The sequence below is a fragment of the Camelus dromedarius genome, chromosome 18 (assembly GCF_036321535.1).
Source record: "Camelus dromedarius isolate mCamDro1 chromosome 18, mCamDro1.pat, whole genome shotgun sequence".
NCBI classification, from domain to species: domain Eukaryota; kingdom Metazoa; phylum Chordata; class Mammalia; order Artiodactyla; family Camelidae; genus Camelus; species Camelus dromedarius.
Window position 1 is genome coordinate 29,369,922 of NC_087453.1, and position 16,028 is coordinate 29,385,949.

Genomic DNA, 16,028 nt, shown 5'->3' on the forward strand with positions numbered 1-16,028 from the left:
GGGGAATGAAAACCTGAATATGTGGCACTGTGGCTATAAAGTGAAATACTTAGCTCTGTGTTTGCGAAGCTAATGAGCACGTGACGATTTAATGACATATTAGTAATTCCAAATATTTATTTTACTTCATTATTCAAACTCCTTTGGTTGACTCCAGACTGAGATTTTACAGACTGTTTTGCAGCCCTCTGTATAAAATACGTTCAGAGATGGACACCTATGAAAGAAACCCCAGCTATAAGAAGCCAGTTCTTTCTGATCCAACTTGTGTTTTTCATCTCTTCTTTCAATCTCAAGTTCAGCTTCAAAGCTGCTTCCTTCTGTAAGAAAATAAAAATAAAACATATTAGAGAAATAATTCCAAAAGATTTTATAGGTTGTAGTTTAAAAATCATTCATTTTAATGCTCTGCTCCTTCTTTAGAAAAAGGAATTACTGGCACAAACCTCCAGAAAATGAAAAATGTAAATCAATTTAGACTAAACATTCATTTCTTTGTTCTTTGATGAATCCCGACAAGAAAAAGTACTGACATTTTAATAATTTCGGAAAGTACAACATCGCTAGAAACCCAGAAGTACCATTATTTGAATATGATGCTTCTAGAAGAGAAATGCTATATAATCAAACTCACAGAATTTGGTCTCTGAGTTAAAAAAAAAAAGTCCTAAATGTTTTTATTCTCTTACAGAAAGAGCTAATATTGTTTTTTCTCGAATTTTGGTTTGCATGGAAACCTTAGATCTGAATAAAACTGCATTTACATCAAATCCTGCTTGTCAGTAATTATGAAAATGAGGTAACCATCAGTATCCCTAATACAGACACTGCCTAATGTACAGTCTGCGTCTGGCTGGATAAATCTGCATGATACATTTACTGAAGAATAAACCATGTTTTAAATATTTGGCTAAAATCAGGGCAATCTTCTGTAGTTTTACCCTATCAATGAATGATTTTCAGTTTTATGTCCTACAACTAATTCTCCCCCAAATTCTGGTTGGTGACAATAAACACAAAAACCAGGAAATGTGCTGGATGACAAGGAGAAAAACAGGATCTGATTTGCAATTTGATCTCAAAGAGTATAAACACTGTAAATGACAGTAGATAGATTACTGGTTACTATTTACCAAGCGTGCTAGCCCTTGCTCTGATTCTCTCAACAAGGCTGGAAGTAGCCTGCCTGAGGCACAAAATTCTGATACCAGAATAGTATGCAGGAAGAATAAAAATCTCTGGTCATGGACCTTGTCTGTTGAGGCTTGGTGCTTTGAAGGTAAAGGTTCAGCCAATTATTAGTTATTTTCAGGAATATGCTAAGTATGCTAACCACTTGGACAGTATTTAGTGTAAGTAAAATTAATTAAACTACCCAGACTACAGTACTACCTAGAGCAGACGCTGGCACAGTATGATACAGGCCAGGAAGGTGATTTGAAGATGTGCAAAGAAGATGTGACGAGAACAAAGGAATGTTATGCAAAGTGTTATTTTGGTTACCACTCCTCCCAGTTTACTTAAAGGGCTGTAACCATGGCAACTAGGCCCAAATAAAGTGCAGACAATGATGGCCAGCTTTCTCCCTGCAGTGACAATGCCACAGTCATCTTTTTTTAATAGCACGAGGAGGAAAAAATGTTTCTGTTCATCTTATGCAAGGAACAGCCACGGTCCTTAAATGTTATTTCATTGGTTATTTTAGATACTGCAAAATCTGTGAAATACATTTAAATGAAACTGTAGTGAGGTGACTTTCATATGTAAATTTGCCTATTACAACACACATGCGCACACACACACACACAAACCACAAATCATAACAGAGATTGTGATCAATAAAACGATTTCTCTAGCTATTTTTCAATGCATAACAGGGATACACAATTTTTCAAAAGTAGAATGTCCAATTGGCATCTCTAACACTCTTGTGGTGGTGAGACCAGTAGCCACATCTTTTGGCTACTATCTCTAAAAAATGAGAAAGGAAGAAATCACTGAAAGTGTTGGTGATTCCCGAATCATTTTTAGGATGTCAAAACTTGCTGTTTTGTGGTCTTATGTCTAGATCTAGACAAAATAATGTACAATGGAAAAAAAAAAAAAAGAAACGAAACACAGGGCTGGCTTATAGAGTATATTTGGAAGTGTTGGTTCAGCTATATTTCCTTTTTTCAAAACAATGTGACCCATTATTCCAAAACTTACCACCACGTGAATGGCCCTGACTATTCCTGGATGCAGAGGCCTGGCAGATGGGCTTTTTGCAGTGAAGAATAATGATTAAAATGACAGTAAAGCTACATGACTGTAATCAAACACAGTATTTCTGCAGTGAAACTAAAATTTTCATATTAAGTGGAATAAAGACTATAAACTGCCTCATATCTGTTAAGATCAGCTACCTAAGTAGTTATGATAAAACTTTTCAGATTTTAGAACTTTCTGGATTTTGGAATTATTCATATGGGACTATAGACCTGAATTATATAACTATATCCTCTTATTTCAGTGGCTCAGAAAAGTAACAAATTATTTTGAAGCTGAAACATCAGCCATTTCTCAGCATCCACGGGGGATTGGTTCCAGGACCCACTGTGGGTACCAAAATTCACAGATGCTCAAGTCCCTCACGTAAAATGGGGCAGTATTTGGATACAACCTAGGCACACCCCCCCCCGCATACTTTAAGTTATCTTTAAATTACTTATAATACCTAATACAATGTAAATGCTATGTAAATAGTTGCCAGTGTGGCATTTAAGCTTTGCTTTTTGGAACTTTCTGAATTTTTTTTTTTTTTTTTTATCTGTGGTTGGTTAAATGTGTGGATAGGGAACCTGTGGATACGGAGGGCCGGCTGTAGACACTAAGGAATAAATACAATTAGTTTTATTTACCTTGGAAAAAACAGAGAACAACAATAATAAAGAAAAGAACCTTTTGCAAGTTACAGATTTATCAGCTCCAGCATGGATTTAAGACGAGGGGACAACTGCTCCTTTGGACACACTCATGATCCCAGTGACACTGCCAGCGAAAAGGGCAGGACATAATGGACTGACTGCCCCTCCTCTTTTCATCCAAGTGACTCTGCCTGGCAAGTGTCAAAGGTTTCTGAGGAACACACTTTTCTAGAAGCATCTGTAGGATAATATTTTGCCAGTGGTTCATTAATAAAAACAACCGGTAACCTACCAACTTAGGCTTTTTCTTGCCTGAGCCCTATAATTCCTTAAAGATTAGGTTTCCCTTTGTTGGAACACGCCATTTGGTCGATCATATTAAAGGAAACCCACCTGAAGCTCGCAGGCCTGCTATTTCCCTTGAAGGTGGTTCTTCTCAGGATGTGTGAGTGCCAGGCTGTCTGGCTCAGAAAGGTTGCCCTTCCTAGGATTTTGGAAAACAGGGCTGCTCTTGATTCTGTGCCACCCAAAATGTAGGAATACAACCAAAGGTACCATAACTGCCAGAACTTTGTAGTCTCTCCAGAAGTTCTGAAAGCTCATAGTCATTCAGCATTCGTGCACCTAAGAAAAAATCAATAGTTGAAACAAAATCAGAAAGATTCCTCAAATTACATCTATAAGCCACCATAAGCAGAATACTGCACTAAGAAAAGCTGACTATTACGTTTTTAGTTACAGTCTATTGCAATGTTAATTAACAGAGAAATGTGCTGTAGACTTAAAGGGATAGCAGAAAATCAGGCTTGAGAAACTTATAAAGCAATTATACCAAACTTCTAGTCAGCAATTGTAAAGGAGCAACATTACCTGCTGGGAAAGCCATCTGAAGCTTTGGAAACACTCATGCATCAATATGATTTTCATTTTATAGTTAATTATACTTTCTCTGAACCACAATGAAGTTAGATTTTTTAAAAGAATTGTATTTAGTCACAATTTTAACAGAAGACTCAAATGACAATCCTTAAAAATGCAGTAAGAATTCAGATGCTACATTCTGACAGAGTGTAAGTGATGATGTTTGAACTGAAATTGAGTCATGCGTGGATTCCAATTGTAGCAAAAGAATTTTGGCTTGAACTCTATGAATTAACGCCATTTCCACATTTATGTTCTTTACCACTGCATTTTAAAGTATTTATCCTTATCACTAATAACTATACCCAACAGGGGTTACTGTCAACCCAATTTACATGAAGAAACTTGTCTGGAGTATTGAGAATAATTTTTTTTCTCTATCTTTGGTTTGGAAAATGTGGAGTGTGGCCCAGGAAGTCTGTTTCTGATGATCTGTTGGGTTTGGGTACTTGAATCTGGACAACTGCTAAAGACTTCTTATACTTTTTTACTTAAGGGACGCTCAGGGGGATGGGTGTAGCTCAGTGGTAGAGTGCATGCTTAGCATGCATAAGGTCCTGGGTTCAATCCCTAGTACCTCCACTGAAAAAAAAAAAAAAAAGACATCCACTAGGCTTTGGTGATTAGCTTATAGACCTGTGATGAAATGAATGGACCGACCCTCCAAGCTCCTCTCTGGGCACAGGACAATAAGGACTGCTCCTTCCACTATGGGGGAAACTAAGAATTAGGTTCAACTGCGGGTATACGAGTTTCTGTATCACGAAATTTAACAGTAATTTTGTGTGAATGCCATTAGAAAAATGTCTGAACAGAATTTTTACTTACTCCTTCCATTTTAAGTCAAGATTAAAACACAGGACTAATGAGCTAAATATCTGAACTGTCTCTGTGTTCGGTATATACATGTTAAAAATAAACAGAAGGCTTAGAGTCATGCCTATGAACATATATTATTCCCAGGATTAGAAACCATTTCTCAAGGTCTAAATTCACATTTTATAAGGACTTTATTGCAAAACTTAAACAAATTACTAGATGGAGAAAACATGGCCATTTTTGCAACTGCAAGTGTTTTATGGTCTTTTCTTTTCTAAAGTGCTTTGGGGTCCCATACACTTTTTGCAACCTTTAGAGACCATAACTTTCATTGACATCTTATGCTCTATCTTTGCAGAAAGTCAATCACAAATAATTGTGTTGTGATTATGTCATCGTGAAGCCCGCTGTGCAAAAGCCTTCAGAGCACTTGCGATCTGAGGATGTGGCAAAACCATTAGGGGAGGCACTGGGGGACTTGGAGTAATGAGGGAAAATCTGTAAGGGTTACTTCCTAGAGGGGAGGAGGGAATGAGGCCACACCAAAGTCACGTGGCTTGTGTTGACTGGCGCCAGTTCTGCCCACAGAATACCCTGGAGTAAAGGTGTAGGAGATACTGTCCTTCATATCCAGTCTCAGGACTTAAGGTGGCTTTAACACCTCTAACTCTGTCCCTCTCGACCCGAGGTTATCAAGTCACAGTGCTTTTCACAGATGGCATCTCTGCTCTTCACCGCTTATGTCTCACGATCACTAACATACCATTGCTTACTGTCTGCTACTTTTCCTGGAATTATTAACTTTTAGGAAAACAGCTTATAGAAAAGAGAGTCGTTTGGATAAAAGGATATAATAATAAAGGTGGGGTGAATAACTCAGTAACTAAAATCCAGAACAAATTAAACTACAAGCTGTAACAGCAATGTTTGAAAAGCGTACTGTTCTCTCCCTGTAGATCGCAGTGTGTCATGTGATGTACTGTGACCCTTCCTCGAGAAGAGTCTCAGATTAGAATCAAGTTGTCTTCCTTTACTCAACAAATCTTCGGGTCACCCATGGGTTAAGGACAAAGGAGGTGCTCCATTTTATTTATGTTGTGTTTAACATTCTACTATTCTTTTCCACTGGGATGACTTAAGGATCTATGCATCTTTTTCTAGATTTAGGCTTAGTTAAGCCTGGGAATTAGTGTCTGTTTTGGCTGAAAAGTCATTATTTGCCAATTATCACTGAGGCCCAGGAACATCACTTCCTGGTTAGTAAATGCTGTGAACTGACTTAATGATTAATTGCTTTAATGTTCACTCAACACCTACATGCCCCCATTTACTCAAATTCTCCACATTTCACATATTGATTCGGCTAATGGGGGTGAGAGAGCAGGTAACTATTTTCCGATGATTATTCTGCTGTCCTTTGAGAGGACTGGAAACCGATTAGGATCAGGATGATAGGGCCTTTTACTTTACGAGGTACTTTTACAGTCTTCATATTTAAATCCCATAAAAACACTAAGTATCACACCATATACGGAACAGTCCATCTCCGCCAAGCAAAATGGATTTAAAACGTAAAATGGCACAGTAACCTTAACCTAATTCATTTCTTTCACTTAATGGCTTTCCAGCATATTACATGCATTCTGTTGCTTGAATAACCCACCTCACAGGGCCAGACACATTAGACTTTACTAAATACGCTCACTGCTCGTTGTCAAAAAAAGACAACGAAGCAGTTAATGAAATAATGTGTTATTTTCTCCATATCTTCTTGTTGGGCTTTTAAATGCAATCAGATATATTTTAGGGATACAATTTTGACTTAACCCATTTTCTTCTTCTAAAGTCTTTTTTTGTGGAATTTTTTCAAAATGAAAATTAGCATCACTACCCTTTTCTAAAAAATATAATACAGGCTTAATTTTTAAAGTTAGAATATACAGAGATAAGGGAAAGAACGCTACACACATCTGTAATCATTTTAGTTTTAACAAAAATGTGATAATATACATGCTGTGTTGTAAGCTTTTTTCCCTCCAAGAATACAAATTTTCATTATGATTTTTAGTGACTGGCTTTTGATTTATGGAGATGTCCTAATCTGACAGATCACTGATTGATAGAAATTTGAGATTTTTTCCAATGTTTTATTGCTGAATATGCTAAGAATACTATTTCTGGTAAATACTCCAGTGTCCATGCTCTTAGCCTCTATATGCTGCTTCTCAGGATAATGTAAAGTCTTACTAGAATTCTTAACAACAATTAACTCATTTTTCAAATTAACTTACAAGAAAGTTTTGTTTTGTTTTGTTTTGAAATATATATTTTATATTTTTAATCTTTTTCTTTAGGGGGGAGATAATTAGGTTTATTTATTATTCATTCTTTTTTAATGGAAGTACTGGGGATTGAACCCAGGACCTCATGCATGCTAAGCACACAGTCTACCACTGAGCTATACCCTCCCCCAGCCCCTAAGAAAGTTTTTAAACCTGACTTTTACAAAGGTTCATGGTGCTGAGCAGAACTTGGGACTGGAAAATTAAGCTAAATATAGCCGATCTTGAGATGGCCTTTCCCCCCAAACATTTGGCAACAAGTTATTCCAGGTGGCCTGCAACTATTTCATGGACACCAGAGATTCCTGAGTCTGAAACAAAAATTTCTCAATATGCTCAAAATGATCAGATCTGATAAGCAACATCAGGCTGGTTTCTAAGTTAGTGCATGTTATTCATTCACTGAGCTTTGCAAATTTGCTTGGAGTAAAAGCAGCAACAGAAATGACAGCAGATTTCCTCGCTCTCCTTACCTGCCTTAGTGCACCTTCTCTACCCTCTTCTTATCTTTCCTATGTGTTCTTTAAACACACTCCTAAAAAACAAATTAAAAAAAAACAACAACTGTATGGAACTCTTAGAAAGATGAAGGAAACCAAGAGAAATGAAATGAGATCTGTAAATCTTACATTAAGTTAAAACAGAAAGTTGATACTGATGGTTTTATCCGTTTCATATTCTTATTTTACAGCAATTTAATGAGACTACATATGAGGAAACACTAAATGATTTGATTACAAAATTATTGTGAATTGTGGCACTCAATTTAGGTTCTGGAGTTCTAAAAGTCTTGACTGGTCTTCTAATAAGCAATTTTCAAAAGTAAAGAATTAGCATCCCAGCTTTGGCAACAGAGTCAAGCAGAATTTCCAGCGCGTGAAACGATGGAGGAGAAGAACACTCTGGGTGCAGGTGCACACTTGTGAGGGTCAGAGGTCAACTACCTAGGGCATTCCACCTGGCATGTACTCCTGCTTCTCCTGTCAGGCATATTACAGGTCAACAGTCTTGTGCCACATGGTCCAAAATGAAAGTGTTAAAAAAGTCTATCTCCTCTGACCACACATCCATGATCTATTAAGACTGAGATTAGTCGGGCTAATTTTAGTTCAGTTTTTTTGCTTACTTCTCAGTGCAGAGGTAATAGCGAGAGATGAATGAACAGAAAGGAGAAAAGCCTGCCTCGTTAAAATATTATAATCCTTTTGAGTGCATATAAAGACCCAGAAAGGAAAATACTGAGATACAGGCTTCCGACCACAAATACGCTATAAATTTAAGGCATTACTGTGTCCAGGACAGCAACTCTCCCTCCCCACGATGTGTGTGACAGAGATCACTGCCTCTGCAGTTTCTACCACGAAGGCCTCGGGCAGGCCCCCTGCAACCTGCTACGTTCCAAGCTAAATGAAGGTTTCCTGGTGGTAGAACTGCACAGACAGTAAAGTGAAAGGCAAAAATCAATTAAGCTTCCCAGAGCACCTTAAACAACCTGGCTCTGGCTGTCAGATTATTCTTTCTATGTAGCATCATGCCAATTAAAACCACCAGGTTTTGCTATCCATCAGCCTGCAACAACCTGGACACAGAAACAATCTGTGTGTAAGGGTCTCATTTTGCTACTGGGCTTGCTGGGCGCCATCTGCTGGTTTTATGGACACAGTGTAAGGTGGCTAATCTGTCTTCATCGCTGCTCTGCTTAAAGCATTTGAAAAAAAATAGTAATTTTTTAAAATTAAAAAAAAAATTGCTGAATGCAGCTTAAACCCATGAAGAGAACACTAGACAGAACACTGAACAATTAAGTAACCCAGCTCTTGTGTTGGGAGATTTGATGAAGTTTACTGCAATGGTTTAATGTCTTTTCTTTTACCATGACAATGTTGGTTTTAACTATTTATGAATTCTTCATTCCTGAATTCCAGTTACTGACCCTGAAAATAGCTCTTTTTATCCTTAATTTCTAACCCAGCACTTCACATTTTGGCAGTTTTCGTGTACGTATCAGGAAGGACTGCATACGGTCTTCAGGCCTATTCAACTGACTGGCAAACCAAAGAGAACAGTAGTTTGTTTGCTTTTTTTTTTTTTAAAAACTCCATCACCTAAAATAACAGTTTTGCTGAACTCTTCTAATCTTGTAAAAACACACATACCAAAAACATTACTGTCAACTCGTGATGAACTGAATGGACAATACCTGAGTCCTCAAGTTTCCATTCTGCAAAATCCTACCCCTGCCCCCTATTCAAGGTCACGTTGACCTTCAGGCGGTTGCTGGGCTGTGCTCTCAGGAGCGGGTCAGGCTTAGGCAGAGTACAGTGCAGTGGCAGTGAACACGGTTGTGTGTAAGCATCGTACGGTCTCCGTTATCCCCCACTCTGTTACTGTGGATTCAACATATTCATAAGTAAATAATATACTGAAAGCATCACAGTGTTGTGCGGCAGCTTTGCTAACTGTTGGCAGCCTATGATGTGAACAGTAAGTGCTTAGTGCCTAACGGGGAAGGGCTGGTCAGCTTACCAGGCTGCGGTTTATCAGAAAGTCTTGCAGAGTTGTTCTGGTTTCTAGAGTCGTCTGAGAACCTTTCCATCCCCTTTCACTGTTTTGACACCTGGCTACCATTTTGATGCAGAGGTTGGTGGAGGAAGGGGAGAGGGTATCACGCAGACAGATGACACTGTTCCACATTAAACGTGCAGCTGACTGGCCCCGCAGTGCTACAGCAATGATTTTATGTTCCTCTGGTCAGCTCTGAATCCCTAAAGGGTTGGTTTCTGTCTTCATCATGTTTGGGATTTCTATTTCACCCTCCACCTTTTGTTTCCACAGATGACCCATCAGCCAGCCAGAAAGCGCACACGAGCAGTTCCATTTCCTGTTAAAACCCTCTCCACCTCGCTTCTCATCTTCATCTCCTCCCTCCCTGTCTCACAGGAAGAAGTGGCACTTGGGGTAACTCTGCTCCAGTCAGTCCCACCTGCTCCGGTGTCTCCTGGGGTCTAACTCCATTGTCCCCTCTCTTCTATCTCCCATCTGCCCCTCATAAAGTTCTTCCTCCTCTGCAAAACCTGACCATTTTTCTCCATTGAAAAGAACCAAAATCAAATTCCTTGAAGCAGCTGCCCTTTGCCAGCCTTCCTTCTAGCTACTATAAATTCTGATTCCTTCCAAATAAAGCATGTTTCTAGAACCACTGCCCACTTCCATCTTCAAATCCAAGTCATTTGCTTTTGTTCCACTCTCCATGGAAACTGCTCTCACTATGAAGATCACCAATCTCTCCCTTTCCTTGATCTCTCTGCAGCATTTTTCCAGTTCCTGAAACTAAGTACTTAAGACTAGTTTGATCCTTCTCAGTCTCCTTTAATGGCTCTCCGTTTCCATCCACCTACTCACTCGTATCAAAGGCCTGTCCTTAGCCATCCTCTCCGTGTTTGTTTCCCGGGTGGCCTCATTCACATCTAAAGGTTCTATTTTAACGCATCCACCAAAGACACCCATGTCTTCATCTCCAGCTTAGACCCACATATCTGTTTCCCACAAACGTCTAAACGTCTAAACTCATGTCATATAAAAATGAACCCTCTTTCCTTCCCAAACTGCGATTCCTCGTCTACTTCCTGTTTTTTTTTTTTTTTAAAAGGCATTATCTACCATGCCATTCAATTAAAAAATCTAGACATAGTGGACTCTGCCCTGTTCCTTATACTCCTCTTCAAGTCAGTCCCCCAATCCTCCACTTGACATGACATTTCTTTTACATAACTTCTCCCTAGAGCTACAGAGCTGGCCCTCATGACCTCACAAGATCTCCTTGCTTCTAGCCCAATGGTTCTCACAGTGTGGTTGCCGGTAGCAGCAGCAGCATCTGGGAACTTAGCAGAAATGCAATTCCCAGGCTGCCCCTGGCGACTGAATTGGTACTCTAGGGCTGGGATCCGGTAACCTCAGTTCTAACAAATTATTTAGGTGATTCTGAAGCTTAAGGTTTGAGAACCACTGTTCCCGTCTACTGCCCACTTATCCATTCTCCACCCTCTAAACACAGCCACCTCAGGGAAAACAACACATATGATTATGTTTCTGCTTTGCTTAGAAGTCTTCAGTGACATGTTTGACCAGAAGACGAAATCTAAATTTCCTAGTACAGCATAAAAAGCCCATCAGGAGCTAGTTCCTGCCTGCCTTTTCAGAAGGTAAAGCACGGCAGATTGCTTTAGTAAAAGTGCATTGTTGTACAGTGATTCAGGGGATGAGTTGTGGAATGTGACTGTCTGGATTTTCAGTCTCGGCCTTCCCTCTTTACCTTGGATGAGTTGCTTGGCCTCACAATGTCTCAGTTCCATCATCCATAAAATGAGAATGATGACATCCATGTCACAAAGTTGTGCAGTTAGCAGAATGCCTGACACTTAGGCTGGACTCAGTGACTATTAGCTGTTATTATTATTTTGGTTATTTTAACAGGAAAGAAACATTACTGGAGTCAAACATTACAGGAGAGGTCTGGAATGACTAAGGGAAGTGGGCTCATAGGGGAGGTTTACTTTTCTAGGCAGTTTCCATTTAGATGTGAATAAAAACACCCAGATTCTCAAGAAAGAGGTTCTGAGGTCTTTGGGGCTATTTTGGTTAGAGTACGGTAGATCTATAATCAGATTCCAGGAAGTTATAGAAAAGAAAACACACTGGCTCCTACAGTGAGCGCTAGGAAAGCTAATCATGAAGGAAAGAGGAAAACTTAAGGAAGGAGCAAAACAGCAAAGACAGGGTGATAATTTCCTATTTGTTTCTTTGATAACAGTTTACAATGTTAAAAGTTGCCAAGAGAGTCCTAGTGTGATGAGGCTTTGAGTAATGAAGGGAACCAAATGCTAACCTCCACCACAAGTTATGATCTCAGGCAAATTACTTCTTTCCTGCCTTAATTTCATAGTCTGTATGTAGCACGGGGCCATATAATGAAGATGCCTACATAAACATCTGTATTTACTGCTTAGTCCGGTGTCTGATACGTGAGTGTTCAATACATGGCAGCAATTAGTAGTAGTACATTGTCTTTAGTACAACTCATATACAAAAATGTATGAAAATGGGCACTTTTGGAGATTCCTGTTTGACTAAAGCTCCTGGGGGTGCTGAGACAGCTGTCAGTCCCCTGCCAGGATTGACTGGCTGAAGAGAGTTGAAGTTATGCCTTCTTTCCAGGGCAATGGGTATCCAATGACTGAACAATGTAGGGGTATAAAGGCCTGGCCCTTCCCTCCAGCTTGGGACAACTCTGAAAGGCCAACCCAGCACCAGAGTTACAGTGAAACCGGTACTGAGGCCCTGCTCGGGACCACTCTGTAGCTCAACTTTTTTTTTAATCCACCCAGTCCTGCTTCTTTTGCTCCTTGGTAAGATCCAAGAAGTCCTCCCTAGTAAATGTCCTGCCCATAAATCTCCTTAGAGTGTGCAGCCCAGGAAACCGAAGCTAGGACGATCCGGAAAACAGCCTGTTCACTTATCAATGGACTTGTTTACTGCTTCCTCTCCCACCACTGAATATAAGCTCCATGTAGTCAGGGACCATGCCTGTCTCGGTCACTGCTGTATCTGCTAACTCAGCACAGTGTGACCAATATGAATATAAACTGAGGATGTTAACAAATGAGTGGAACTGCCAGTATCAGAGAGCTTCTGAAACAGCACTAGGATTTGGGCATGGTCCAGTTTGGGAGGAAGAAGCATATGACCTCAGGAGGTCTCCATCTCAAAAGGGCTTCCATCCCCATCACGTCCAAAGCCCCGAGTCCTGCTTCTGCTTTCAGAGCTGGCACTACCTTGCTGGACAGACTTCTGACATCCAGTTCCACGTCAGAGGGCGGCTCTCACCTCCCCGAGTGACACAGGTGGCAGCGCAGGTGCGATTGGTGCTTTCACTAGACACCTTTTCCGCCTCCTTTATGGTGTGGCCGCGCAGAGGGGAGAGTGAGGACCGTCTACACCTGGAACTCTACCCACGCCACTGGAAAACCTCCTCGCCATCCACATTCCTTCCTGCAGCAAGTACTCACTGCCTAAAGCTGTTTTAAAGGAAGATCGCTAGCTTACCAAGGAGCCAGCCTCCTCCTTATCCCCTCCCCCAAATATCCTTCAGTGAGGACACCAGTGACCCTTCCGAGCGGGGCAGAGGCACCAACAAGCCCCCCACTCCTCTCTTCGGCGGGGTAGGGAGCTGGGTTTTCCACCTGAGGTTCGGGCGCTCTCACCTGCGCACCAGCCGCTGCGCCGCCCCGGCCGCCGCCGCCACCAGGCCCCCGAGGCTGAACCCCACGCAGCCGCTGCCGCCGGTCCTGGCAACCCACGCCCCGCGCCTGGAGACGGAGCATGCGCAGCTCTGCGGCTCGCGCCGCCCCTTTCACGTTCCGCTCCTCCGGGTTATAGCGAAGTTCTCCGCCGAGAACCGGAAAGATCAGGGGGCGGAGCTTATTCAGTGTCAATCTCAGCAAATTGTTGAAACTGCAAAACGTAAAACAACAGATCAGATGGATTTGTCAGGGCCTAGTATCATCCTTATGGTGCGCGCTTAAGAGGCACGTATTGAATAAAAAAGCAATTTACAGTTCTCTGCGGATTTCAGGCCGCCCACACTTGACCAATCACAAAGCTCCGGATTCTGTCGTACATCGCCAATTCCCCGCCTTCCTGTACGGCTGCCTGGAAAACCAGGAAAAAAGGAAGTGCCGGTGACCATTTCTCTGGATCGGGTTGGAGAGCGGACATGCGTAGTGAGAGCTGGTGGCGCTCAATAAAGCAGCTTCTGCCCTTAGTCCTTCCTCTGAGGGCGGTCGAAAGTCCTCTAACTTTGTGTCCTTCAATTAGGTAATTTCTGCCCTACCTCCCATCTTGCTTTTTAGTTCTAGGGGAGGACTTTTATTCTCCTGTATCATTCAAGAGAATTGTGGAAAAAATTATGTTCATGGCTATTTAAAATTTTTTCCGAAATTGGGAAAGCCACCTTTAATTTCCAATCGGTGTTTTCTATAACCTTCTCATCTTTGTGCGAGTAATTTTCCAGTGGCAAGAAGCACTCTATGCCTCTTAATCACTCGCGCTGTTTAACACTGTAATCACAGGGTAACTGTGATTCGTCACCGGGCAATCGCGTTTACCTCAGTCTCAGCCTCTAAATAAATCGTCCTTTGCCGCCATTTTTGTTTCGGGTTTTCGTTGAAAGCCGCGAGTTCATGGGTGGAGGCCATTTTTCTTTTGGGCGAATTCCTCGCACTATCTGGTGCGCTCACTTAGTGTTTTGCCGCCATCTTAAATCCTGGTTTTGGCTTCAAGCCGACAGCGAGGCTGCCCGACTCATCTTGTGTTTGGGCAGCGGTACGTTCCTTTGCGCGCGCGCGCGCGCGCGCGCGGAGCTCCTGGGAAGCCGGAAATAAACCGAAAGCTCGAATCCCCAAACTTCGAAAGGTTGGCTTGCGAGTCGGCTTTGTATTTAGTCTGAGTTTGCACGGCCAGGTGTTACTTCACCAGTGGCCCCGGACAGTAACAAAACAAATAAAAGCCCGAACCCAAACCCTGCCACCATCGTAGGTAAGAACATGGAAATCCTGACAACTTTAAGATGTTCCTTCACTTGAACTGAACTGCTTGCCCATCTCCCGTCCCCCTATGGTTTTTCCCTTTGATTGTTGAACCTTTTCTGCATCCTTCTCCCTGTGCTTCCATCTCTCCCCATTGTTTGCAGAGAGCTAAACAGCTATTAAACCTAAGGGTGCGGGAAGCCCGGGCTTGACAGTGGAAGTGTTGGTCTGGAAAATTCTTTTTGCTTTTTGGAACAAAATGGAGTGCAATGAGTGGGCCACGTATTTGTATCAAACATCTGTGTGTACAAATAGGGCCCCCTTCCCAGACAGTTTTTGGGTTGTGACACAGACACAGGTTGTGTTTGTACAGACTTCTCATTCATTCATTGAGTTCTTAGTGTGTACTAGGCCATGAGGATTCTGTAGTAAATTAAAAAAACAAACCAAAAAACCCCAAACCTTTATCTCATGGCGCTTACATCCTGCTATCACCTTGACAGCTACTAGTTTGGGACAAGTAACAGTATTCTGTGGTTCTTAGCTTTGCTGCACTATACAAACAAGCATTCGCTTGCTCTTTATTCCCTCCTCCTTTTTCCCACCGAGCTAGAAATCAGTTGTATTGACACTTATTTCTTGGATCCTGACATAACGGTAATTATAAGCCAGCTGGGTAGTTTTACAACCACTTACTCAAGGCCTTGCTGCTCCAAGTGTGGTCTGTCAGTCACATCAGCACCACCTGGCAACTCATTGGAAACAAGCTTGTTAGAAATGGGCAGTCCCAAGCTCCATCCCAAAGCCCAGTGAATCTTCCCTCAGAAGTGCACCTTAAAGTCAAAGAGCACTGATTCTCAGCATGGACCAAAGACAAAGACTGTCTCTTTTATTTATGCTTCTGAAACAGTTCAGAATATATTGTCAGTTTACTCCATGTTTTAAAAATTGTTTTATACAGGACACATTCCAAAATGTGTAATGTTCAAATAGAATAGAAAACTATTTCTTTGGATTTTTTATTTTTGTTTTTTGGGTTTTTTTTTAAATTAAAGAAATTTTTTATTGACGTGTAGTTGATTTACAGTGTTGTTAGTCCGTATTTTAAATGCAGTGGACATATGACACTTTTTTGTGCTTTTATCCATCAGCTTGATGTCACAATGCCAACTTACCATTCTAAGAACTTGAGAATTTCTCAGTTCGGTATATTGTTGTATACTTTGTGCTATGACAACATTTCGTGTCCTGTGTGCATATTTTAATTTTTAACTTATTTAAAGTTGAACTCAAAATCCTACATATGTTCAGTAGTTCAGTATCAACTTGGAAAACCTTGGCCATAGTTTACCAAAGCTTTTTTGGCACCTTGCTTTTTTTTTTTTTTCCCCTCTTAATATTTTATGTTATTTTTTAAATGGATGTCCTAGGGATTGAGCCCAGGACCTCATGCATGC

At 41.1% G+C, this 16,028-nt stretch overlaps 3 protein-coding genes across 7 annotated transcripts in view; 1 reads left to right on the forward strand and 2 right to left on the reverse strand.

The window, feature by feature from the left end:
- Positions 1 to 97: 97 nt before the first annotated feature.
- On the reverse strand, positions 98 to 278 carry LOC135318531 (uncharacterized). The gene is given in 1 exon segment (XM_064475879.1): positions 98 to 278. A coding segment is annotated over 1 exon segment (162 nt). The 3' UTR covers positions 98 to 116.
- LOC135318530 (uncharacterized) lies at positions 98 to 13,385 on the reverse strand. 2 transcript variants are annotated; one of them, XM_064475877.1, is made up of 4 exons: positions 13,249 to 13,359; positions 7,462 to 7,523; positions 3,300 to 3,530; positions 98 to 320 (listed from the first exon to the last, which is right to left on the reverse strand). In XM_064475877.1, exon 3 carries the CDS (start codon positions 3,513 to 3,515, stop codon positions 3,318 to 3,320), a length of 198 nt encoding a protein of 65 aa, XP_064331947.1. In that variant the 5' UTR covers positions 3,516 to 3,530; positions 7,462 to 7,523; positions 13,249 to 13,359; the 3' UTR covers positions 98 to 320; positions 3,300 to 3,317. The 2 variants fall into 2 exon arrangements, with proteins under 2 accessions (XP_064331947.1, XP_064331948.1); XM_064475878.1 differs by lacking the exon at positions 7,462 to 7,523 and having other exon boundaries at positions 13,249 to 13,385.
- Positions 13,386 to 14,423: 1,038 nt separating this feature from the next.
- Positions 14,424 to 16,028, forward strand: part of LOC105101202 (protein SLX4IP) — a 169,784-nt gene continuing 168,179 nt past the window's right edge. For all 4 annotated transcript variants that reach the window (XM_010994314.3, XM_064475880.1, XM_064475882.1 and 1 more), the window contains exon 1: positions 14,424 to 14,581. The gene's annotated coding sequence lies outside the window, so the exon portion shown is untranslated. The remainder of the gene's footprint in view (positions 14,582 to 16,028) is intronic.

Bases quoted from the DNA above. Each gene is read 5' to 3' on its own strand.
- LOC135318530 (XM_064475878.1), bottom strand. From the start codon at position 3,515: ATGACTATGAGCTTTCAGAACTTCTGGAGAGACTACAAAGTTCTGGCA.